We start from the raw sequence: 27,009 nt of genomic DNA on the forward strand, positions 1-27,009 counted from the left end.
TGGATACAATTCTGGTTTGGGCTGAAAAAACACATGCAAAATCCGCAGCAAATCTGCACTGTGGGAACCCAACCTAAGGGTATGTTCCCACACACAGAATACGCTGCAGAATATCTGCAATAGAAAATCTGTAGCAGAATCTCTAGAAAAATGCTGGTAAACCTGCCACAGAAATCCGCACCAAATAGTGAGTTTTTCTGCTCATATTGCTGCGGAAACGCTGCATTTTTTCTGCAGCGGTTTTACCTGCGGATTTAGTGTTGCACATATACTTTGCTATAACCAATGTTTAACACTAAATCTGCAGGTATAACCCCTGCAGAAAAAAATGCAGCGTTTCTGCTGCAAAAACCGCAACAAGTCTGTTGCGGAATTTCTGCTCCCGATTGAAGTCTATGGACCTAACACAGAGCATCTCCGTACAGAACACGCAGCATAAATAGACATGCTGCGGAATTGAAAAACGCCCCGCAGAACACTTTACACACGACATTTGTGCGTTTTTTCCGCAGCGTGGGCATTAGATTTTTTAAGTCTCATTCACTTTGCTGCTACTGTAAATGCTGCGGAACTTCCACACAGAATTCCGTTGTGGAAATTCCGCAGCATTTACGCTACGTGGGAAACCGGCCTAAACCCTCATGAACACGGCTCTTAGGCCTTATTCAGACGAGCGTATTTCACGTGCGCGTTAAAACAACGCACGTCACACGGACCAATGCAATTCAATGGGGCCATTCCGTGTTTTTCACGCAGCGTGTGCCCACTGCATGTCCCATACTTGTGCGTTTTTTGTGCATCATGCACCCATTGAAGTCAATGGGTGCGTGAAAATCACAGACAGTACATCCGTGTGCTGTCCGTGATTCACGCAACAGTTGCTAAAGAAATTATGAGAAAAAGAAAACCACCTCCTTCAATTTATTTTGCGGATGTAAAAAAACGCGCGACATACGGATGACATATGCACGTAAAAACCGCATACACGCACCGTACAAGGATGTCACACGGAACTGCAACGCAGGAAAAAACACTGCGTTTTTTATGCACGCAAAACGGACATGTTCATGTGAATAAGGCCTTAAGAGCACAGCCCTTATACAGGAAAAAACGGACATGCTCCATAATTCCCGACACAGTTCTAAGGCACGGACACCCATCTGTAGCGGCCAATAGAACTGAATGGGCCCGGAATTACAGACCGTAATTACAGTCCGTAATTACAGGCGATTTTACTGTCGTGTGCATGGGGCCTTATACTTGTTTTAATTTGCCAAGTCAGAAGTATGTAGTCATCTCCGGCAAACAAACAAAAGGTTTAGGCTCAATGCATACGATGCGTATTACATCCGGTTTTTCCGCGTATATCCACGTGTGGAAGAACCGAAGTGTAATAGAGTATCAGCAAAGTCAATTAAATTTAAAGAAATCTCATGTACAAGGCACTTTTTTTCTGAACGTAAATTGACCCGCGGTGCGTATTTTCGGAACAGCAGAATGTTAATTTATTTTGCGATTCAGCTTGCGAATTCTATCAACCTAGTTCCGAAAAAATACGCAGCAAAACCTGCAGCATGAAAACACAGCAAAACTTAAAAACCGAACCAAAAATTGCATTGAAAGACACGCGATCCGGTGCGGTTTTTACCTGCGAATTTCCTACGGTTTTGGTGCATATTTTCCACAGCAAAATACTCAACGTGTGCCTGTAGCCTAAAAGTACATCCACACTGTCTACCACTTCAGCTCCCACAATGCACTGCACCCTGGAAACAGAACCAGCAGAATTCGGATTACATAATTTCATATAAATGGATGAGAAATTGTGTCACACAAGAACAATACAAGATAACTAAAGGAAATTAATTCCTATATACTGTGGAGTTTCTTTAACAAGATTACCCGCATTCAATAAGATGGAAGCAATTTCCCGCTCAATCTCCTCTAGAATACGCAGCCTTTCATTTGCCAGGCTATAAGTAGCCATGAGTACCAGAGATCTTTATCCTACGTAGAATATCCAGGCTATAGAAATGCACTTTACCAACCTGCAGTACAGGAAAAAAAACAAAAAAACATTTATCCACTTTCCCCTGACGTTTCATATTTTAATAAGACACAAATGTGCGTTTTTGTTGTATGTACTCTGTTTTGGTCAGGAGTTCTGTTTGTACAGGATTCTGGACGGAAATAAGACCTTATTCACACGACAGGGTTTCCCGGCCGTGTAACGGTCGTTTATAAAACGGCCGTCACACGACTGCAGTAGGAACAAGACCCCCTAATGGGGCCATTTACACGACAGATTTTTTGACGGCCCGGGAAACCCTATATCGCTATGTGCAGCCTCATACACACACTATAACATTATTGCAGTGTCAGGACAATGAATATACATTACCTCCAGCCAGGATGTGATGTGTATTCAGAATCCTGACCACTTCTCTGTGATTTACAGCACAGCGAGATCTCGCTATGAATGACAGCGTAATCTCGCGAGACTACGCCTGCTATGCTGTAAATCACAGAGACGTGCAGAGAAGAGGTCAGGATTCTGAATACACATCCCGTCCTGGCTGGAGGTAATGTATATTCATTGTCAGGACACTGCAGTAATGTTAGTGATTGTGTATGTGGCTGCACATAGCGATATAGCTATATCGCTATCTGCAGAGTAAATGAATGGAGAGAAGTGTATGACGCTGATTGGTCACTGATTGGTCAGCATCATACACTCCTCTGTACAACGCCCACTTGGTTAAAAAGTAAAACACGCCCAGTTGTCCATTGAGAAACTCATTAGCATAAAGCTAATATTGTTTATAACTCCGTCAAAAATGATAGTTTTTCAAAATAAAAAAAACACTGCTGTAATCTACATGACAGCGCCGATCACATCATTTACAATATAGGCCACTTATAATGTGGTGACAGACCTTTTTAAGTGAATGGACGAAGCTATAATACTGTGCACGAATGTGACGACTGTTGTGAAGTACGGCGCTACGTAACCAATAAAGGGGAAGAAGTCCTCCCCGGAGTCTGTTCAATGTGCAGGAGTGTCAAGAGTCAGACCCAATCCTGAAGATAGGCCATCAATTCTACATCACTGGATAACTACTTTAAGGGCTTATTCAGACGAACGGGATATACGTCTGTGCAACGCGCGTGATTTTCATGCGCGTCGCACGAACCTATATTAGTCTATGGGGCCGTGCAGACAGGTGCGTGATTTTTACGCTGCGTGAGTCCGCAGCGAAAAAGTCACATGTCCGTTCTTTGGGCGTATTTCGCGCATCAAGCACCCATTGAAGTCAATGGGTGCGTGAAAATCACGCATACCACACGGAAGCACTTCCGTGGGACGAGCGTGATTCACGCAACAGCTGTGAAAAGGATGAATGAAAACAGAAAAGCACCACGTGCTTTTCTGTTTACAAACATCCAAACGGAGTGTCATAATGATGGCGGCTGCGCGAAAAGCACGCAGCAGCGCATCATACGGGGCTGACACACGCAGCTGTCAAGTGCCTTTTGCGCACGCAAAATGACGCGTTTTTTGCGCGGGCAAAGCGCACACGCTCGTGTAAATCCGGCCTAATGTTCATTTATGTCCGCCCACTTTTTGCTTGTAATTATTAATTTTACCTTCAAAAGCTGCAGAGACATTAACCGTGTCGATCAATTAACCCCTTAATTACCAGGGCTTTAAAGGCCTTAACGACCAGCTAAATTTTTTCGTTTTTGCCTAAAAAAAATTTATTCTGTGCAATTTAGGTAATTTATTTTTGCAGTGTTGTAAAGGGATGTGTCATAGTTGTGTGTGTATATATATATATAAGATAGCAAAAAAGAGTGTGACCCCAAGTGGCTGGCGGGCACAATATACATTAACACAAAGAAAGGCTGTCTGCAACAGCCAAAGCCCAATTTCCCAGCCACCACAATAGATAAAATAAATAACTTTTATTCAGCTACGTATAGCTCGGACAGACCACATGAAATGAATTTAAAATTGTCAGCAGCCGAGGACCGGGCACACATATGTGTCATCTGATTCAACAGACACATATAATATTAGACGTAGGATTATCAGTGTTTCTCCCTATCCAGTTAGAATTAGTAAGTAACAGTAGGTCCGGTCGGCGGCTGTGTTTAAAACATTAGCAGCCCCCCCGACATGTTTCGCTACTAAGTAGCGTCCTCAGGGGTCCACGGGGCTAATGGCGGCGCGAAATGAAACTGATCCTGATATAGATACGCCGGATGACATATTAGGAGGTGTGTCAGGCCCAATAGCCAATAGCAGCGGGAGAGACATAGCGAACTCTCAGCTGTATCCAGCCGACGTATGGACAGCAGAGTGAGATAGTCAAATCACAAACGGGAGGTGGCGCATGCGTATGGGAGCAAAGGGAGAACTTTAGTGATTTCACCCTAGTTCAGATCGCGACTTTACAAGGGAGTCGCTAGCGCATGTGCAGATAAACCACATACCGACATAGCGCCAGAGATGTGCACTCTGGCCGCTAACGCTCTTTTTGTATCCCAAAACAACCCACGATCATATCATCTGTCATCACCTTATTATTGGCGTTACTTGGCCCGCACTCATCAAAGGGCACCAGCCGATACTGACGGCAATATAGTAATATGAAGCCCATAATGAGAAAGGGCTATAGATAGATAATTAAGTTGTAGCCGATGAATGCAGAGGTCAGGAGATGAGCCCATAAGGAAGAGACCACTCAATGTCTCGTCCCCACATTATCCCGAGTGAACACCTACCAGACGATTATACTACCGCATTCAGAAACGGGGCAGCAAGGAGCCATATGTTATTACCAAACAATGAGCATCTACACAATGTTAAAAAGGGTATACTTATAGTGAAGCATACAGAAGGGGGTCACCTCCAATATATAATTATATACACTGGATAGCACACTGGTTCCCCATAAAAGAAGAGTCATTCACGGCTCGAGAGTCCCCCAGAAGTCCCCACTTGCGGTTACGCTATATTTCCCAACGCTACTACAGGATCAAACAAGGAATATATATATAATGTAAAATTACAATAATCCGCCGCCATCACATGGTCAAACCGTAATGAAAATAAATCAACACATCAACTAGTCTAACCACTTACTTACAAGCGGCTATCTTTTTATTTGAAAGAATTCTCCACAATTATGCAAAGAATACAGAGATTGACAGACAGGTGGTATTCTAGTTTTCAGTAGATTTTAACATATATATACACACATATTGCTCTACAGTGGTCCAATAGTATAGACAGGGACAACAGTGAGAGAAAAATTCTCTCAGTGTCCAACTGTAGAGTCAAAGAAAAGCACTAAAAGTAAAACCCTCGTTCAGACCTGAGGGGGACATGGTATTTAATCGATGGATCCATCTCGCTTCCTCTTGCAAGAGTTTACGATCCAAATTGCCCGCTCTGGGGCCCATTTTGATTTGAGTGATGCCCCAAAATTTAAGCAGCTTAGGGTTACCTCCATGAAATTTAACAATATGTCTCGTAAGGGTGGTATCCTCATTACAAGTCACTGCACTCATATGCCTAGATACACGTCTCCTCAGCTCCTGAATGGTCTTACCCACATATAGCTTAGGACAGGGACACCTGGCGATATAAACCACCCCACTGCTCTGGCAGTTCAAAAACTGCTCTATTCGATAGGACTTCCCATCGACAGGATTAGAAAAGTTCTTAACAGTCGGCATTAGGGGGCAGAAAGAACATCTGCCACAAGGATGAAAACCCTTCAGTGATGATTTAAGCCAAGTTGAGGGAGTGTTGGATTGTCTGGAGTAATAACTATGTACCAGGAACTCCCGTAAATTCCTACCCCTCCGATAGGTAACACTCGGATTAGCCATCACTGCATCCCTGAGATCAGGGTCAGCAGTGAGGATAGCCCAGTGTCTGTGTAGGATTTGTACAACTTGGGGAGAACAGACATCATACGTGCCAATACATCGAATGACATCTGATGACCCCGCTTTTGTATTTATTTTATTACCCTTGTTTGACAATAGGTCACTCCTATCAGAAGCCCTTGCTCTAGCATATGCCCTATGCAACCACTTTTTTGGGTAGCCACGTGCTATGAACTTATTGAAAAGACCATCACACTCAGTTTGAAAGGATAGTTCACTGGAACAATTACGTCTGGCTCTCAAGTATTGACCAATGGGTATACCCTTCTTAAGGGCAGGAGGATGATGGCTCTGCCAATGGAGAAGGCTATTAGTGGCTGTAGCCTTACGGAAAATGTCCGTTTGGACACCGCCACCAGGATCCAAAGATATCTTGAGGTCAAGAAAATTGATAGTATGGTCATGAATTTCATACGTAAATTTCATGCCAATTGAGTTAGCATTGAGCATAGACATGAAGTCACGGAAGGTGTTGACATCCCCCTGAGGACGCTACTTAGTAGCGAAACATGTCGGGGGGGCTGCTAATGTTTTAAACACAGCCGCCGACCGGACCTACTGTTACTTACTAATTCTAACTGGATAGGGAGAAACACTGATAATCCTACGTCTAATATTATATGTGTCTGTTGAATCAGATGACACATATGTGTGCCCGGTCCTCGGCTGCTGACAATTTTAAATTCATTTCATGTGGTCTGTCCGAGCTATACGTAGCTGAATAAAAGTTATTTATTTTATCTATTGTGGTGGCTGGGAAATTGGGCTTTGGCTGTTGCAGACAGCCTTTCTTTGTGTTAATGTATATATATAAGATGGCTCATGAGCCAGGGCTGTAGAGACACAGTGCTGGTCACAAGCAACGGCTTCACAACAAAGCAGGACTATTATTAGTTATTGTCCTGCTTTGTTTGGAAGCGATGCAGACAGGAAATACTGCTTTGATCTCCTGTCTCCATTTAAAAACACATGCACGCACACGTAATCACCCTGCCGACCCATGATAGCCGGGTGCGAGCGCCACTCACCCCCATTCACGACAGGGTTTCAATAGCCCTCTGTCGGTATGCTCAGTAGCGCAGCTGGGACCTGCCCTCACCACTCCACTAACGACAGCGACTTACCTGCTCCCCTACAGGCTGGGTCACCTCTCCTGTCCTGCCTGCTCCACCAATGGACTACGGACGCTCCCCTACACCAACCAGTGCTAAGTATCTAATGCAGCAACAGCTGAATTTAACGGTTTCCCATCGGTCTCTCCCTAGAGCAACCCTTTCACCCCGTCCTAGCCCTGCACCTTAAGGGTATGTGCACACGATAACTGCATTTACGTCTGAAATTACAGAGCTGTTTTCAGGAGAAAACAGCTCCGTAATTTCAGACGTAATTGCATGTACTCGCGTTTTGCAAGGCGTCAATTACGGACGTAATTTGGAGCTGTTCTTCATTGGAATCAATGAAAAACGGCTCAAATTACGTCTCAAGAAGTGTCCTGCACTTCTTTTGACGAGCCGTCTTTTTTTGCGCGTCGTCGTTTGACAGCGACGCGTAAATGACAGGTCGTCGGCACAGTACGTCGGCAAACCCGTTCAAATGAATGGGCAGATGTTTCCCGACGTATTGTAGCCTTATTTTCAGACGTAAATCGAGGCTTAAAACACCTCGCTTACGTCTGAAAATAGGTCGTGTGAACCCAGCCTCACCCTCTCTTCCCTACACTACAGAAACATCCTGAGTTAACCCTTTGCCTAGCTGCACATCCCATGGTACACATCCCTAGTTAACCCTTTCCCACCTGCCTGCACATTAACCCTTTACCTGACTTCCCTGGTAACCCTTTATCTCTGCTTATATTTTTTATCCTGTTCACAATTCATGATAAACAACCAGTTCAATTAATTCTTTAGGTTATTACGGTCGTGCAGATACCCAATATGTATAGGTTTTTTGTTTGTATGTAATGTATGGGCAATAACATATTTTATGCTAAATTACTTTTTTGGACTTTATTATATATATTTTTTATACGAGGTCACAGGCTTTTGTTAGGGCAACACATAGTGCCCTAGGCTTATGCTGTGTTCACATCACCGTTGCACTGTCCAATAAAAGTCAGGAACAGGTTAAACGATTCAGGTTTACATACCACAATTTCAGCATGACCAACGACTATTTGTACGGTAATAAAGCGCGTTTCATTGCGAACCTACTCACGTTAGTAAATTATCGTGCACGATTGCTCACTAGCATCTGTCAGGCAATCTGCACACGTAAATGGGCCATAATTCTCAAGACCACAGTAAACTCCATAGAAATAAACCTGTAATACAGAGTGTTCCCTGCAATAGTACCCTATAGCTGCTGTCTTTCATCACATGTTTAGCCGGTCTATAGCGCCGCGGAAAGACAAGTAAAAGGAGATTTACGCCACAACCGCAGACTACTTCTTAATATATGCGCCACAACCTACCTACAGAACGTCTTTCATAAAACCAGTAACACACGACTTCCGCTTCCTCTCTCTTTGCGAGTACCAAGATGGCGAAAGTCCGCATAAGCTCATCTGAGTTGGAGTACAAAGATGGCTAAACCAGGGCGTACTTATTGCTAAACAGACGAATGAGACGTTACGTGCAACATGGAGTCATCTTGGAAACCGCAAAGCCAGAGTAAACTGAGGAGGTGGGATAAAGCGCAGCTCGGAAACTACGGCAAGCTGGTGGAGTCACGTCATGTTTCAATACTTACCAGTTATAACGTAATGCCATTTATTTCAGGTGACGCTGTGAGTTTATTTTTAAGTTTTAGAAGCAGACATTCCTCCACCATTAGTATATTTAAGGGAACAATCTAATTTTACTAAGCAAATTGTGGCAGATTTATTATGTCCTTTTGACACTTTTTCCACCGACTTTTCCAGGTTTGACGGGGGTCGAAAGGGGCGTGGCTAATATTCATCTTCAAATGCAGCAAATTAATTAACAATGTAAATAGTTTTCTTTTACACAAATTATTAGTGTGCATGTAAGCCAGCCATGTATCTAATGAATTCAGGAGTGGCCTTCAGATACATGTAGGCTGCCCACAGGGAAGTGTGTTGCAGAAAATTATTCCTACATCTATAACTAAAAAAATTGCAATATTTCAAATAAACTATATATTAGGATAGATCTACATGCCAACTTTGGCCATGACACAGGTCGAGTTGCCAAAGATCGTTGCGTCGTGCTGCCTACATTACATTAAAGGGGTTGTCCAGGCTGGGGGCTTTTTTTTTATACTGCTGACCTATTGACAGGCTAGATTAACCGTATATGATCGCTGGGGGTCCAACACCCAGACCCCGCACCGATCAGGCTGCCTCCGGGTGTAGGAAGCTATGCATGTGCAACCCAGCCCGACTGCTATACAATGTATGAAGCCTTCTGCTTCCAGCACCAACCCTGCATAGCTTCCTGGACCTGGAACGGCTGATCGGCGCGGGGTCCGGTTGTCGTATCCCCACCGATCATATATTAATGACTTATCCTGTGGATAGGTCATCAGTATAAAAAACAGCCCCAAGCCTGGACAACCCCTTTAATGAAAGTAAATGTGGCCGCATTGCAACCCACACGTTGCTTTGACACAACAGTCAAAAGAAAACCTAATTTGATTAATTTCTTGCAACTGTGTTGTCAAAGAAAATCCACAACGAAATCCGGATGTGTGAGGCCCTTGTCACGTCCGCGTATTGCCTTTCGTTGGCATTATATGTCGGGATAACTCCTAAGCACAGCTGCAACATACCCCACTGTATATTCATATTGTGGGATATTGCCCGAACCCCCTTGGCAGAGCTCTACCTAAAGCTCTGTGCCCAGAGAAGCTCCTGAACAGTGATTCAGGAGCTTTATACGTTTTTTGAGGAGAGGCCTGTATAGAATAGTGCAGTCTACTACGTTATTTCATCCTTGAAAAAAAGGTATACTGACACATACTAGCATGAAGGAGTTCAAAAGGAGACTCTTTTGGCCTCCATCTGGATAAATGTTTAGCATGTACACTACCGTTCAAAAGTTTGGGGTCACCCAGACAATTTTGTTTTTTCCATGAAAACTCACACTTATATTTATCAAATGAGTTGCAAAATGACTAGAAAATATAGTCAAGACATTGACAAGGTTAGAAATAATGATTTTTATTTCAAATAATAATTTTCTCCTTCAAACTTTGCTTTCGTCAAAGAATGCTCCATTTGCAGCAATTACAGCATTGCAGACCTTTGGCATTCTAGCTGTTAATTTGCTGAGGTAATCGGGAGAAATTTCACCCCATGCTTCCAGAAGCCCCTCCCACAAGTTGGATTGGCTTGATGGGCACTTCTTGCGTACCATACGGTCAAGCTGCTCCCACAACAGCTCTATGGGGTTCAGATCTGGTGACTGCGCTGGCCACTCCATTACAGATAGAATACCAGCTGCCTTCTTCTTCCCTAAATAGTTCTTGCATAATTTGGAGGTGTGCTTTGGGTCATTGTCCTGTTGTAGGATGAAATTGGCTCCAATCAAGCGCTGTCCACAGGGTATGGCATGGCGTGGCAAAATGGAGTGATAGCCTTCCTTATTCAAAATCCCTTTTACCTTGTACAAATCTCCCACTTTACCAGCACCAAAGCAACCCCAGACCATCACATTACCTCCACCATGCTTGACAGATGGCGTCAGGCACTCTTCCAGCATCTTTTCAGTTGTTCTGCGTCTCACAAATGTTCTTTTGTGTGATCCAAACACCTCAAACTTCGATTCGTCTGTCCATAACACTTTTTTCCAATCTTCCTCTGTCCAATGTCTATGTGCTTTTGCCCGTATTAATCTTTTCCTTTTATTAGCCAGTCTCAGATATGGCTTTTTCTTTGCCACTCTGCCCTGAAGGCCAGCATCCCGGAGTCGCCTCTTCACTGTAGACGTTGACACTGGTGTTTTGCGGGTACTATTTAATGAAGCTGCCAGTTGAGGACCTGTGAGGCGTCTATTTCTCAAACTAGACTCTAATGTACTTGTCTTGTTGCTCAGTTGTGCAGCGGGGCCTCCCACTTCTCTTTCTACTCTGGTTAGAGCCTGTTTGTGCTGTCCTCTATAGGGAGTAGTACACACCGTTGTAGGAAATCTTCAGTTTCTTGGCAATTTCTCGCATGGAATAGCCTTCATTTCTAAGAACAAGAATAGGCTGTCGAGTTTCACATGAAAGCTCTCTTTTTCTAGCCATTTTGAGAGTTTAATCGAACCCACAAATGTAATGCTCCAGATTCTCAACTAGCTCAAAGGAAGGTCAGTTTTATAGCTCCTCTAAACAGCAAAACTGTTTACAGCGGTGCTAACATAATTGCACAAGGGTTTTCAAGTGTTTTCTAATCATCCATTAGCCTTCTAACACAGTTCGCAAACACAATGTACCATTAGAACACTGGAGTGATGGTTGCTGGAAATGGGCCTCTATACACCTATGTAGATATTGCATTAAAAACCAGACGTTTGCAGCTAGAATAGTCATTTAGCACATTAACAATGTATAGAGTGTATTTCTGATTAATTTAATGTTATCTTCATTGAAAAAAAACTGTGCTTTTCTTGCAAAAATAAGGAAATTTCTAAGTGACCCTAAACTTTTGAACGGTAGTGTACATCAGGAGCTTTCCCGACGTACGCGATAAACGTAACTCAATAACGAGATGTGTACTAGGCCTTCCATATGCACATTCAGTACTGTAGACTTGTGGAGCCTATTTAGTTAGGTTGTGAGATGTGTGGCACGCATAGCGCACCCTTGGCAAATCTCCCATCTGCCACCACCCCAAATACAAAAGTTTAACCCCTTAGCGATATCCACCGTACATGTACGCTGGATGTGTGCTACCCCAATATGGCGCTGCATCTAAACAGTTATACAGAGCAAGCGGGCTCACTCTCCCTCAATGGCTTCCCCCCCCCCACGTTATAATCTCGGGATGCTGATCGGTTGTCATGGCAGCCAGAGGCCTATTTAGGACCTCCAGGTCTGCCATCAGTGCTCTATTGATAACCTCATGGGGACACAGATAATTTTTTTTCACATTTTTTCATAACTTTTTTTTTTGTGATGTGAGGGCTTGTTTACGGCGGGACGAGTTGCATTTCTTAATAGTACCATTTGATGTACCATATAATGTACTGTAAAACACTTAAAGGCTATGTTCACCTTTTAAAATCCCTTTTTTTTTATTCTTATAAAAATGTCTGTCAGTGTGTTTTTGTTCATCTTTCTAAATACATTTTATTAAAAAATATTTTAACTTTTTGAGATACAGCTGCTTTGTATTCTGTATACAGAGCAGCTGTATCAAGTGCTGAGCCCTGAATCCGTCAGGTCAGTGGGACTGACGGGTTCAGTTTCAGCGAGTCCCGCGTAATCCACCTGTTATCGATCACATCTAAGTTCATAATTTAGATGTTATCAATAATGGGCAGACCCTGCGTGTGGTGTGGTTTTTCGGCCGGAATGTCCACTGCGGAAAACTGCACGTTACAAAAACAAAACAAAACACATACTTAGGGCAGATTCACACGAGCGTTGCGTTTTTGCGCGCGCAAACAACGCGGCGTTTTGCGAGCGCAAAAACCATTTGACAGCTGCGTGTGTCATGCGTGTCTGATGCGCGGCTGCGTGATTTTCGCGCAGCCGGCATCATAGAGATGAGGCTTGTCGACGCCCGTCACTGTCCAAGGTGCTGAAAGAGCTAAATCTTTCAGCACCCTCGACAGTGAATGCCGAACACAACAGCGAAAAACCTGTAAAAAAAAAAAGATAAAGTTCCTACTTACCGAGAACTTCCCGGCCGTTGCCTTGGTGACGCGTCCTTGGTGACGCGTCCTTGGTGACGCGCCTCTCTTGACATCGGGCCCCACCTCCCTGGATGACGCGGCAGTCCAAGTGACCGCTGCAGCCTGTGATTGGCTGCAGCCTGTGCTTGGCCTGTGATTGGCTGGAGCTGTCACTTGAACTGAAGTGTCATCCCGGGAGGTCGGACTGCAGGAAGGAGACAGGAGTAATCGGTAAGTTAGAACTTCGGTTTTTTTTACAGGTTCATGTATTTTGGGATCTCAAGTCACTGTCCATGGTGCTGAAACAGTTTAACTCTTTCAGCACCATGCACAGTGAATCTCTCCCAACGTCGCGGACCGGAAATTTTTTTGCCGGGTTCGGCCAAAACGAGTTTGGCCGAACCCGGTGAAGTTTGCCTCGGTTGTCGGGGTTCGCTCCTCGCAAAGACACTCCGTTTGGATGCTTGGAAACAGAAAAGCACGTGGTGCTTTTCTGTTTCCATTCATCCTTTTGACAGCTGTTGCGCAAACACGCAGTTCGCACGGAAGAGCTTCCGTGCGACCTGCCTGGTTTTCACGCACCCATTGACTTCAATGGGTGCGTGATGCGTGAAATACGCAGAGTTATTGAACCTGTCGCGTATTTTGCGCAGCGAACAAACGCTGCGCAAAATACACGGACTGTGTGTACTGCCCCATAGACTTCTATAGGGCAAACCACGCGGTCTACACGCTGCCAAATCACGCTCGTGTGAATCCCCCCTTAGCCTCGGACGTTCTGCATCCCGGCCTCCTGGGATGGCGTTTTATCACATGTGCATAGTTGCCAACATTAAAAAAAAAAAATTACAGGGACACTTAGGGTGTGGTGTCTTTGGTGGGTGTGTCTTATGGGGGTGTGGCTTATCTGGTGTGGGCATGGTTTTTGAGAATGGTCCCACACAGCCCCCCCTGTACTTGATGCCACACTTTGGCCGAGGATTCCTCTGCCGGAGGAATGCAATGTCAGGGGCATCGCCAGTGCAGGACTCCCGGACAGAGCGCTACTAGCACTCTGCCTGGGACTCCAGCTCTGCTCCTGACATCACTGTCCACATATGGACCGTGATGTCAGGGGCTTCCCAGCCGGCGTCCCGGAGCAGAGCCACTTCTAGCACTCTTCCTGGGACTCCTGCTCTGCTACTGACATCACTGTCCATATATGGACAGTGATGTCAGGGGCTTCACCAGAGCAGTAGTCTCGGAGCAGAGCGCTAGTATAGTCTCTGCTCTGGGACTCCTTCTCTGGAGAAGCCCCTGACATCACTGTCCATATATGGACAGTGAAGTCAGGGGCTCCGTCTATGAGTGGAATCCCGAGGCCAAAGCATAGGCAATGCTTTGGCCGGGGATTCTGCTGCAGGAGGTGTCCTGCACTGACGTCACTTCCCTTATATGGACAGTGAAGTCAGGGGCTCCGTCTATGAGCGGAATCCCCAGCCAGGGCATCGGCAGCGCTTTGGCAGAGGGTTTCGGCGCTAAAGGAGGAGCGAATGGCAGACCAGGAAGCGGATAGTTTCCTGCTCTGCCTTAGTATTCAATTGTATCTGCCTCCTGAGGACACAGATACAATTGAATGTAGCAGTTGCTGGGACAAGTCCCGGGACAGTAATTTGCCGGGACTGTCTATGTAAACTCTGGACAGTCCCAGCAAATTTGAGACTGTTGGCAAGTATGCATGTAAACGCTTCAGCCTGTGATTGGCTGCAGCAGTCACATGGTATGAAAAGTCAGCCCAGAAGGCCGGCCTGGACAAAGAAGCACAGAATTCTGGGTAAGTATAAGATTTTTTTTTTCTCTGAGTTGAGTTTTTTGCGGCGAAATCTCAGCTGTTCCGCCGCAAAAAATGCAACATCTTCTCTTTGTTGCAGGTTTTACCTTCCCATTGAATTCAATGGGGAAAACCTGCAACATCAAAGCAGTGATTACGCAAATACAATTGACATTCTGGCGAACCGCACTGCAAGTCAATTTCTAAGCGTTTTTCCCACTTATCATTTACGCAGCGTGTAGATAATATTTGTTCCAATCTTATCCACTTTGCAGCTACTGTATTATGCTGCCGATTGTCTGCAAGGAAATCTGTTGCGGAAAATCCGCAGTATTTATGCTACATGTGAACTTACCCTTAACCTTTTAACAACAAATGATGTAACTATACATCATGGCTGGGGTGGGGGCAGTATTGAGCCCAATTCATAGACTGCGGGTGTCTGCTGCATATTAAGGGTAAGTTCACACTTAGCGTAAATACCGCAAATTTTCCGCAACGGACTTAGAATTCTGTGCTTCTTCGTCCAGGCCGGCCTCGTGGGATGGCGCTTCATCCCATGTATCCGTTGCAGCGGTCACATGGGATAAAACGTCATCCCAGGAGGCCGGTCTGCAGGACATCAGAGGGTAAGTATGTTTTTTATATTTGTGCAGTTTTCCGTAGCAAACACTCCGGCCTTAAAACTGCACCACATTTTGATGCGGTTTTTCGGCCGGAATTCCCTGCCGCGCCTAGGGCGATTACACTGTGTGCTTTTACGCAGCTTATCCGCCCTGTGTGAACATAGCCTTAAGCTGAAACATCACTCAGCTGACAGCTAAGATTGGCGATAACTCCAATCCGGGCCATTTAATCAATTAGATGCCGCGGTCTCTATAGCGAGGGGCAAGCTGTAATTTTTAATGGCATGATTTAAAGTACCATATAATGCACTGGGAAGCTGAAAAAAAATTCTTTGTGGGGTGGAATGGGGAAAAAAAACATTCTTTTTTTGGTTTACTTTTTACAGCGTTAATTGTGCAGTCAAAATATCATAACTTTGTTCTTCGCGTCAATACGATTACGGCGATACCAAATCTCAGTACTTTTTACAAAGAAAAAAACTTTGTTAAAAAAAAAAGAAGTTTTGTGTCGACACATTCAGAGAATCATAATTTAGAATTTTTCCGTTGATTGAGCGATGTGAGGGCTTGTATTTTGAGGGGCAAAATGTAGTTTTTGTTGGTACCATTTTGGGTGATGTAACTTTTTGATCGTTTTTTATTCTATTTTATTTGGAAAGCAAGGTGACCAAAAAACAGGCTTGCATGGTGATTTTTTTTTTTTTTTTTTTTGTTCCTACGGTATTTATTTGTAATTTTTTTTTATTAAAGGCTATGTACACCTTTTTGAAGACATATATATATATATATATATATTTTTTTTTTAAATAAAACCATGTATAAGAGTGTTTTGAGCAACTTTATAATGTATTTTTATTAAAAATTATTTTAACTTTTTCAGTTACAGCTGCTATGTATCCTGGATACATAGCAGCTGTATCCTGCGCTGAAACCTGTATCCATAGGATACCTGTATCCATCTGGTCAGTTGGACTGACTGGCTCGGTGTCGGTGGGTCCTGCGTGTATGCTCAGTGCACAAACAAGGCGGCAGAACCGCGGCCAGCGCACAAACAGGGCGGCAGAACCGCGGCCAGCGCACAAACAGGGCGGCAGAACCGCGGCCAGCGCACAAACAGGGCGGCAGAACCGCGGCCAGCGCACAAACAGGGCGGCAGAACCGCGGCCAGCGCACAAACAGGGCGGCAGAACCGCGGCCAGCGCACAAACAGGGCGGCAGAACCGCGGCCAGCGCACAAACAGGGCGGCAGAACCGCGGCCAGCGCACAAACAGGGCGGCAGAACCGCGGCCAGCGCACAAACAGGGCGGCAGAACCGCGGCCAGCGCACAAACAGGGCGGCAGAACCGCGGCCAGCGCACAAACAGGGCGCCAGAACCGCGGCCAGCGCACAAACAGGGCGGCAGAACCGCGGCCAGCGCACAAACAGGGCGCCAGAACCGCGGCCAGCGCACAAACAGGGCGCCAGAACCGCGGCCAGCGCACAAACAGGGCGCCAGAACCGCGGCCAGCGCACAAATATAGGTTTGTACGACATAAAACTACGGCTCCAAGTATGGCCTGAACAATGGTAAGGATATGCTGGGAGTTGCTGTTTCACAAAAAATAATGATACATCCCTCATGTCAATGCAGATCATACAGTGACTACAGTACTGATCAGTCACAGGGGGAATAAACATTTACATTTAGTGACTCACAGGTGATGTCTTCTCAGTGTTTTTCTTTTCCACCCGGTCCAGACCTCCATGACGACGCCTCCTGGCCACGACCCATTTCTGCAGTTTGCCGCTCAGACGTGCCCCTGAATCTAATAGTGCTGCACACTGTGCCCCTGAATATAAGGGTATGGTCACGCGTTTTCAGCCTCGAATTACGTCTGAAAAAAATTGCTCCATTACGCCTACAAACATCTGACCATTGCTTTCAATGGGTTTTACGGTGTTCTGTTCCCACGAGGTGTAATTTTACGCGTCACTGACAAAAGACGGCGCGTAAAAAGACGCCCGCGTCAAAGAAGTGCATGTCATTTCTTGGGCCGTTTTTGGAGCCGTTTTTCATTGACAACAATTGAAAAACAGCGCCAATAACATCCGTAAAATACGCCGCGAAAAAGTTGTTAAAAAACATCTGAATATCGGGAGCTGTTTTCAGGTGAAAACTGCTCCGTAATTTCAGAAGTATTTTACTACTGCGTGTGAACATACCCTAATAGTGCTGCACACTGTGCCCCTGAATATAATAGTACCATACACTGTGTTCCTGAATATAATAGAACCATTCAGTGTGCCCATGAATAAAAGCGTGTTAAACACTGTATAAAAAAAAAAAAAGCACCACACACAGTGCCCCTGTAGATAGTGCTCCCTGTAGATAGTGTTGACGCTGTAATGGCCAAAATATATTCGACTGAAGTTTTAGACGGATGGTCAACTGACCTCCACTCAGGAAACGTATCCAGAACCAAATCCATAAGTTATATCGGAGAGAAGTAAGAGACACGAGACCATGCTTTGTATACACAAAAATACTCCTCTGAGTTTACTGACCAAAGCCATTACAATAATATCTTTCAAAAAGGGTGTAGACTTTATTTCAGCTAATTATTTACAATGTGACGTTGACTCTGGTTCAGCCAATAGCATACATTGAGAAGATGTTCGTACTGAGCCAATCATAGGCATAAAAGCCTTTTTAAATGTAAAACTATAATTCTCATGAAACTCTACACTATCTCTGCACCTGCCGCAAACAGTATCCATATTGTCAGGCCAGAATTAATTCTTATCTTACTTTGTTTCACTTGCAATGAAAGGGCCTTCTCATGCCAAGGCTGGGTTCACACGACCTATTTTCAGACGTAAACGAGGCGTATTATGCCTCGTTTTACGTCTGAAAATAGGGCTACAATACGTCGGCAAACATCTGCCCATTCATTTGAATGGGTTTGCCGACGTACTGTGCAGACGACCTGTCATTTACGCGTCGTCGTTTGACAGCTGTCAAATGACGACGCGTAAATTGACTGCCTCGGCAAAGAAGTGCAGGGCACTTCTTTGCAACGTAATTTGAGCCGTTCTTCATTGAAGTCGATGAAGAGCAGCTCAAGATTTACGAGCGTCAAAGACGCCTCGCATAATGCGAGGAGCAGCATTTACGTCTGAAACGACGCAGCTGTTTTCTCCTGAAAACAGTCTCTTTTCAGACGTAAAAGCCTCTCATCGTGTGCACATACCCTTACAATGCCGTTACACATTTCCTGTAACAGACTCAGATAAGAAACAGAGAGACACATAACTGAAAATAAATATACTGTCTTAAAGCAACAGATGACTTCTTAATCGCTAAATGGATTCGTTAAAATATAAAATGAAGACTTCATCCAAGATGGAGTCACATAGCCATACTTACAAAAATGGAATCAATAAACATATTTTAATCACTTTCACAATAGTGTCCCCTGTCGATAGGGCCCCCTGTAGAGTCCCGTGTAGATAGGGCCCCCAACACTGGCCAATGTTCCCGTGCCATCCTCGAGCGACACTAGGCCTCATCCAGCGGAACGATGCAGTGGCGCAATAACGTCATCATGCTGACTGCATCATTGCTAAAGTGCCGAATGGCGAAGCATCCTGTGTCTCGCCAGGCAGCGGTGGACAAATCAATTGTATTGTGGATTCCGCTTCATCCTGGTTCTCCAAACCGGCTGTAATTTTAACAACTGGTTTGGGCGAACCGGCCGGATCCCACCCCTGGGTTTCTGGACCAGGCTTTTTTTTTAATAGTGAGATAAATAGCCCTAGCCTAATGCATTCCTATGGACAGTGGTTTATCACTTACCACAAAACAGGAGGTGTGGTTGAAACCACATAAAAAAAATGCATTTTTACTGCGACTTGGTGGGTTTTTCAATACGTTTTTTTTCTTTTACTGCAATCACATTGAAAAACAAAAGTCGCGGTAAAACACATACGGTTTTTAGATGTGATTTGATCCGCACCTCAACAGCTCCTCAGCTGCAACGTCAAAGTGGACTTTAGGGCAAAATTCACACGATGCATATTACATGCGGAATACACTACCAGAAAAGTTAATGAGATTTAAAGTAATCTCCTCTACACATTGCAGAATTTTTCTGCACGTTAATTGATTTGTGGTGCGTATTTTCAGATCTGCAGCATGTCAATTTATCTTGCGTTTCTGCCTGCGAATTGTATCTGACAAGTTTATGAAAAAAAAAACCACACCAAAATCCACAGCATAAAACCGCAACTATTTCCGCATCAAAATATGAAAAGCGCACTTAAAAACGCACTATTAGGCGCAGATCCTACCTGCGTAATCACCTGTGTTTACATGCACACGTTGCATAATTTGGTGCTGAAAGTCCTCGGGGAATTCCGCATGTAAAATCCGCACCTAACAGTGGGGTTTTATAATGCGATTTTTCGCATTTTTGACATGCTGCGGATTTTAAAGTACGCACCACAGGTCAATTTACGGGCAAAACATTTCCACAATGTGTAGATGAGATTACTGGGAATCTCATTTACTTTGCTGGTACCGTAGTACGCTGCGGAAATCCACGCGGCAAATCCACACGTAATACGCATTGTGTGACTTTAGGCTGGGTTCACACGTTGTGGTAAATATGCGTTTGTTTTTTTACCGCAAATCACAACAAAACCGCACCATTGTGCTGCAATTTTAGCATGAAAAAAATGCATTTCGACCACAACGTGTAAACCCGTAGGTTGGGTTCCCAGAGTGCAGATTTGCTGCAGATTTTAAATGTGTTTTTTAAGCCAAAACTAGAAATGGGACCTAAACAGAAAAAAATATATAAAGAAAGGCATTATAGGTCTGCTCTCCTGGATCCAATTCTGGTTTTGGTTTACAAAATGCAGGCAAAATCTGAACTGTGGGAACCCAGCCTTAATGTACTTTATCGCTTACATATAGTACTAGCAGAGTTACCCAGCTTCACACGGGTCTGTTTGTTTATGTATGTGTGGTTAAAATCTTTGTTTACCATTTCACCTATGACAGCACCCCTGGAGAGAAATCCCATTTGCTGAACTGGAAGCCTGATGATATAAAAAAGGACACACCTCTCCACACACCCAGTCAGGTTTCCTTGCCTCTGGATGGGATTGTCCTGTGGTCAAGACACTCTCTCCAGGATTGCAGACCCTCTAGCAGGTACTCACCTGTGTTCCTAGGAGTAATCTGGAAGTATAAGTCTCTTGGGGAGCAACGTTAAAGAGGCTCTGTCACCAGATTTTGCAACCCCTATCTGCTATTGCAGCAGATAGGCGCTGCAATGTAGATTACAGTAACGTTTTTATTTTTTAAAAACGAGCATTTTTGGCCAAGTTATGACCATTTTTGTAGTTATGCAAATGAGGCTTGCAAAAGTCCAAGTGGGTGTGTTTAAAAGTAAAAGTCCAAGTGGGCGTGTATTATGTGTGTACATCGGGGCGTTTTTAATACTTTTACTAGCTGGGCGTTCTGATGAGAAGTATCATCCACTTCTCTTCAGAACGCCCAGCTTCTGCCAGATCACGCTGTGACGTCACTCACAGGTCCTGCATCGTGTCAGACGAGCGAGGACACATCGGCACCAGAGGCTACCGTTGATTCTGCAGCAGCATCAGCGTTTGCAGGTAAGTAGCTACATCGACTTACCTGCTAACGCCGATGCTGCTGCAGAATCAACTGAAGCCTCTGGTGCCGATGTGTCCTCGCTCGTCTGACACGATGCAGGACCTGTGAGTGACATCACAGCGTGATCTGGCAGAAGCTGGGCGTTCTGAAGAGAAGTGGATGATACTTCTCATCAGAACGCCCAGCTAGTAAAAGTATTAAAAACGCCCCGATGTACGCACATAATACACGCCCACTTGGACTTTTACTTTTAAACACACCCACTTGGACTTTTGCAAGCCTCATTTGCATAACTACAAAAATGGTCATAACTTGGCCAAAAATGCTCGTTTTTTAAAAATAAAAACGTTACTGTAATCTACATTGCAGCGCCTATCTGCTGCAATAGCAGATAGGGGTTGCAAAATCTGGTGACAGAGCCTCTTTAAGCCTGGGGCTAGTCACGCCTTCCTCTCCCGGTCACTGCTTCCCTCTTTGGAGGTGGTATGATCCCACCACAGGTGGGTTCTCCTCTGGGGGGAGATGCTTCTCCTGGGGTCAGGCCCGACTCCAGTTTGCAACTGTTGGAGCCGGGACTCGTGGCCCAGCTTTTGCCGCTTCCCGCACACTGCAGTGACTTCTTCTGGTCGCAGGCACGCGCCACTTCCGGCGGAGGTGATGTGTCTATGTCCGAGGAAGCAGTGTTCCGGAGGCCCACAGCAGGGAGGAGGGGCTACAGTGCATCATAGCCAGAGAGCCTCCCCAGCCAATCCTAGGCCAATTTTAGGCCTGAATTCAGATGGCTCCTTCTCCACTAAGCAACCAGCATGGAAGCAACAGAAGAAGCAGCAAGACGCGCTGAACGATCGGACCCAACAAGATCCTTAAGTCCGGTACTTTGAACGCCATGGGATCTTCTAGGAAACATGGGAGGACAAGAAACCTTTTTTTTTCATTATAAATCTTGCCTTTCCTTTTGTATATCACATGTTTCTTAGATCAGACAGGGTCCCAGGAAAAAGTTGGACAAAACTCGTAACAGAGAATGTGCTAACTGTAGCAGGAAGCTGGCAGCTTGATATTGGAAACATTTATGCCAGCTGTGTTTAGATAAAATCCTAGCAGAGGAGTCCACTAGCATTAACCCCTTTGCGCTCAGTGACGTACTATTCCGTCATCGTAACCATAGCGTTCGCGCTCCATGACTGAATAGTACGTCACGGGAGGAACGGCCATTTCGACCGTCTTCCCGACACATACAGGAACTGTGACAGCTGCTGTCTCGTACAGCCGCTGCCGCAGCTCCTATTGTGGGGACAACCCCTTAAAAGCCACATTCCATAGCGATCGCGGCTTCTTAGGGGTTAAACCACCATAGACGGCCCACTACATGATAGCGGGCAGCGATGGTTGCTATGGCAACCGGACGCCTAACAATGGCGTCCGGCTATGCCATCTACGGAAGTCTAGTGGGTCTTGACAAAGTCAGGACCCATTATGCTTGCTGTCAGCGAGTAGCTGACAGCTCTAATACACTGCACTACGCATGTAGTGCAGTGTATTAGAATTGCGATCAGGGCCTCCTGCCCTCAAGTCCTCTAGTGGGACAAAGTAATAAAGTAAAAAAAAAAGTTGTGTAAAAATGAGAAAATAAAAGTTTTCAAAGTAAAAATCCCCCTTTTTCCCTTATCAGTCCTTTATTATTAAGAAAAATAAATAAACAAACTATACATAATTGGTATTGCCGCATCCATAACGGCCTGAACTACAAAATTATTTTGTTATTTATCCCGCACGGTGAACGCCTTAAAAGAAAATAATAACCATACCAGAATCACAATTGTTTGGTCACTTCACCTCCCAAAAAAATGGAATAAAAAGTGTTGCATGTACCTAAAAATGGTTCTGATCGAAACTACAGTTAGTTACGCAAAAAACATGTCCTCACACGGCTTTCTTGATGGAAAAATAAAAAATTTATGGTTCTTAGAATAAGGTAACACAAACAATAAATGATTTTTTACAAAAAGTATTTTATTGTGCAAACGCCATAAGACATAAAAAAACCTATAAACATATGGTATTGCCACAATTGTATCGCCCCGCAACATATGTCATTTATAGCCCACGGTGAACGCTGTAAAAAAAATAGAATAAAAAACAATAGTAGACTTGCTGTTTTTTAGTCACCCCGCCTCTTAAAAATAGAATAAAAACTGATCAAAAAGTCATATGCACCCCATGAAAGCTACAATGAATTCCTCAAGGGGTCTAGTTTCCAAAATAGTGTAATTTTTGGGTGGTTTCCACTGTTTTGGCACCACAAGACCTCTTCAAACAGGACATGGTGCCTAATAAAAAAGAGACCACAAAATCCTCTAGGTGCTCGTTTGCTTCTGTGGCCGGTGCTTCACTCCATTACTGCACTAGGGCCACATGTGGGATATTTCTCAAAACTGAAGAATCTGGGCAATAAGTATTGAGTTGCGTTTCTCTGATAAAACCTTCTGTTTTAGGCTGGGTTCACACACCCTATTTACGGACGTAATTCGGGCGTTTTAACCTCGAATTACGTCCGAAAATACGGCTCCAATACGCCGGCAAACATCTGCCCATTCATTTGAATGGGCTTTACGATGTTCTGTGCCGACGGTCATTTTTTTTACGCGCCGCTGTCAAAAGACGGCGCGTAAAAAAGACGCCCGCGTCAAAGAAGTGCCTGTCACTTCTTGGGATGTAATTGGAGCCGTTTTCCATTGACACCATGGAAAAACAGCTCCAATTACGTCCGTAATGGATGCAGCGAAAAGCGCCTGCACATGCCATTACGCCTGATATGCCGGAGCTGTTTTCTCCTGAAAACAGCTTCGTAATTTCAGCCGTAACAGAGGTTGCCGTGTGAACATACCCTTACAGAAAAAAATGGAATAAAAAGGATTTTCTAACAAAAAAAAAAAATATGTACATTTCACCTCTACTTTGCTCTAAATTCCTGAGAAACACCTAAAGGGTTAATAAACTTTCTAAATGCTATTGTGAATACTTTGAGGGGTCTAGTTTCTAAAATGGGGTGTTTGATAGGGGTTTCTAATATATAGGCTCCTCAAAGCAACTTCAGAACTGAACAGGAACCTAAAAAAAATAAAATAAAGGGCAATACTTTGCTTCTTACATTATACTGACAATGAGCAGTTCCCACCCCGAGATGACCCGAGTTTTGTCCGTTTGTATAAACGGGGACCCCTATTAGACCAATTCAGTGCCTGGTTTTCCCAAGCATACACTCCCGAGAAGTGTATTTCTATTGATGAGTCCTTGGTACATTTTAAAGGGAGGCTTCAATTCCACCAGTACCTGCCGGGTAAGAGGGCAAGGTATGGCGTGAAGATGTATAAGCTGTGAGAGTGCATCAGGGTATACCTACAAATTTAGGATATATGAAGGGAAGGACACCAGTATTCAGCCCCCAGAATGCCCCCCCTTACTGGGAGTTAATGCAAAAATTGTGTGGGATTTGGTGCACCCACTGCTGGACCAGGGTTACCACCTCTACCTGGATAATTTTTATACCAGCGCCCCACTCCTCAAGTGCCTCGCTTCCAGAAGTACGCAGCATGCGGCACTGCTAGAAGAAATCTGAGAGGCCTCCCTAAGACTCTGCTTGGGCAAACACTCAGAAGGGGTGAGAGCAGGGCACATTCTAGCAGCAACATATTGTGTGTCAAGTACAAGGACAAGAGAGATGTCACACCAGTACCCATGTACCAGTACGAGGTACCAGTACAGAGACCCCCAAACCAGACTGCATCCTGGACTACAATAGGTACATGGGAGGGGTGGGCTTGTCAGATAAATTCCTGAAGCCCTACAGCACCATACGGTGTGGTATAAGAAGCTGGCTGTGCACATCATACAGATGGCATTGTACAATACGTACGTGCTACGTCGATGTGCAGGCCAGAGTGGAACTTTCCTGGAATTTCAAGAGGTGGTTATCAAGAACCTAATCTTTAGGGACCAAGAAGCGGGACACTCAGTACTTTTGGAAGCGGGGCACACGCATCGTACCAGGGCAACACTTTCCAGGAGAAGTTCCCCAAACTGGCAAGAAGGGAAAAAATCAATAGGTGCAAAGTCTGCTATAAGAGGGGGATAAGGAAGAACACAATATATCAATGTGACATGTGTCCCGAAAAAACAGGGCTCTGTATGAAAGCATGTTTTAAAATTTATCATACATCCCTTGATTTTTAATCTACCCCAGTTTTTCTTACCCTGATGCACTCTGCACAGCTTATCCTCCTCATCTTTCCCTTCTGAGCCCTGCTGTGGGTCCAGGCAACTGTTAACAGCCACATTGAGGGTATTGCCATACCCGGGAAAACCCACATTACAGTTTATGGGGTGTATGTCTCCGGTCAAAATGCTCACTACACCTCTAGATGAATGCCTTAAGCGGTGTTGTTTTTTTAAACGGGGTCATTTCTCGTTGGTTTCAACTGTACTGGTACCTCAGGGGCTTCTGCATACATGACTTAGCACCAGTAAATCCCCAGTAGGCCAAATGGTGGTCCTTTCCTTCTGAGCCCTCCCATGGGCCCAAACGGCAGTTTATCACCACAAATGGGCTATTGCCGCACTCAGGACAAATTTGGCAACAAAATGGGGTATTTTATTCCTTGTGAAAATAAGACGTTTTGAGCCAAAACTACATCTTATTGGAAAAAATATATATTTTTTAAATTCACAGCCCAATTCAAATAAATTCTGTGAAAAAACTGTGGGGGTCTAAATGGTCACAACACCCATAAATGAATTTCTTGAGGGGTGTAGTTTCCAAAATGGAGTCACTTCTGGTGGGTTTCCATTGCTTTGATACCTCTGGGGTTCTGAAAATGCAACATGGCACCCGAAAACCAATCCAGCAAAATCTGCACTCAAAAGAACACACAGCGCTCCTTCCCTTCGGAAGCCTCCCATGGGCCCAAACGGCAGTTTATCACCACAAATGGGGTATTGCTGCACTCAGGAGAAATTGGGCAACAAACTGGGGTTTTCCCTGTGAAAATAAGAAATTTTGATGAAAAATTACATTTTATTGGAAAAAATTTCATTTTTTTAATTTCACAGCCCAATTCAAATATATGCTGTGTAAAAGCTGTGGGATCACAATGGTAACAACAACCATAAATGAATTCCCTAAGGGGTGTAGTTTCCGGAATGGGACACTTTTGGGGGATTCCTACTGTTTTGGCGCCTCAACACCTCTTCAAACCTGGCATGCTGCCTAAAATATATTCTAATAAAAAAAGAGGCCCCAAAATGCACTAGGTGCTTCCTTGCTTCTAGGGCTTGTGTCTTAGTCCACAAGCACACTAGAGCCACATGTGGGACATTTCTAAAAACTGCAGAATCTCGACAATACATATTTAGTAGTGTTTCTCTAGTAAAACCTTCTGTGTTACAGATTTTTTTTTTTTATAAAATTTAAATTCAGCAAGACAAATTAAATTTGCACATTTCACCTCCACTTTTATTTAATTCCTGTGAATTGCATAAAGGGTTAAAAACTTTCTAAATGCTGTTTTGAATACTATGAGGGGTCTAGTTTTTAAATTGGGGTGTTTTATGGAGGTCTCTAATACATAGGCCCCTCAGAGCCACTTCAGAACTGAACAGGTACCTTAAAAAAACAGGCTTTTGAAATTTTCTTAAAAATATGAGAAATTGCTGTTTATGTTCTAAGCCGTGTAACGTCCAAGAAAAATAAAAGAATGTTCAAAAAACGATGCCAATCTAAAGTAGACATATGGGAAATGTGAACTAGTAACTATTGTGGGTGGTATAACCGTCTGTTTTACAAGAAGATGCATTTAAATTCAGAAAAAAGCTATTTTTTTCTAAATTTTGCAATTTTTCACAAATAAACACTGAATATATCGACCAAATTTTACCACTAACATAAAGCCCAATGTCTAACGAGAAAACAATCTCAGAACTGCTTGGATAGGTTTAAGCATTCCGAAGCTATTACCTCATAAAGTGAAATATGTCAGATATGAAAAATGGGCTTTGAGCCTTCAGGCCCAAACTAGGCTGCGTCCTTAACCCCTTCCCGACATCCGCCATA

General features: G+C 44.2%; 1 protein-coding gene across 6 annotated transcripts in view; it reads right to left on the reverse strand.

Annotated features, from left to right (window-relative positions):
• Positions 1 to 27,009, reverse strand: part of MED11 (mediator complex subunit 11) — an 81,987-nt gene that overhangs the window by 31,475 nt on the left and 23,503 nt on the right. Inside the window, exons 1-2 of one of the 6 annotated variants that reach the window (XM_075850125.1) lie at positions 8,432 to 8,517; positions 1,903 to 2,048 (exon numbers count right to left, since the gene is read on the reverse strand). In XM_075850125.1, the coding sequence (XP_075706240.1) occupies positions 1,903 to 1,987 (85 nt within the window). In that variant the 5' untranslated portion in view covers positions 1,988 to 2,048; positions 8,432 to 8,517. The other 5 variants (XM_075850131.1, XM_075850140.1, XM_075850148.1 and 2 more) reach the window with 5 other exon arrangements.

This window comes from Rhinoderma darwinii, chromosome 1, assembly GCF_050947455.1.
Source record: "Rhinoderma darwinii isolate aRhiDar2 chromosome 1, aRhiDar2.hap1, whole genome shotgun sequence".
Lineage (NCBI taxonomy): Eukaryota > Metazoa > Chordata > Amphibia > Anura > Rhinodermatidae > Rhinoderma > Rhinoderma darwinii.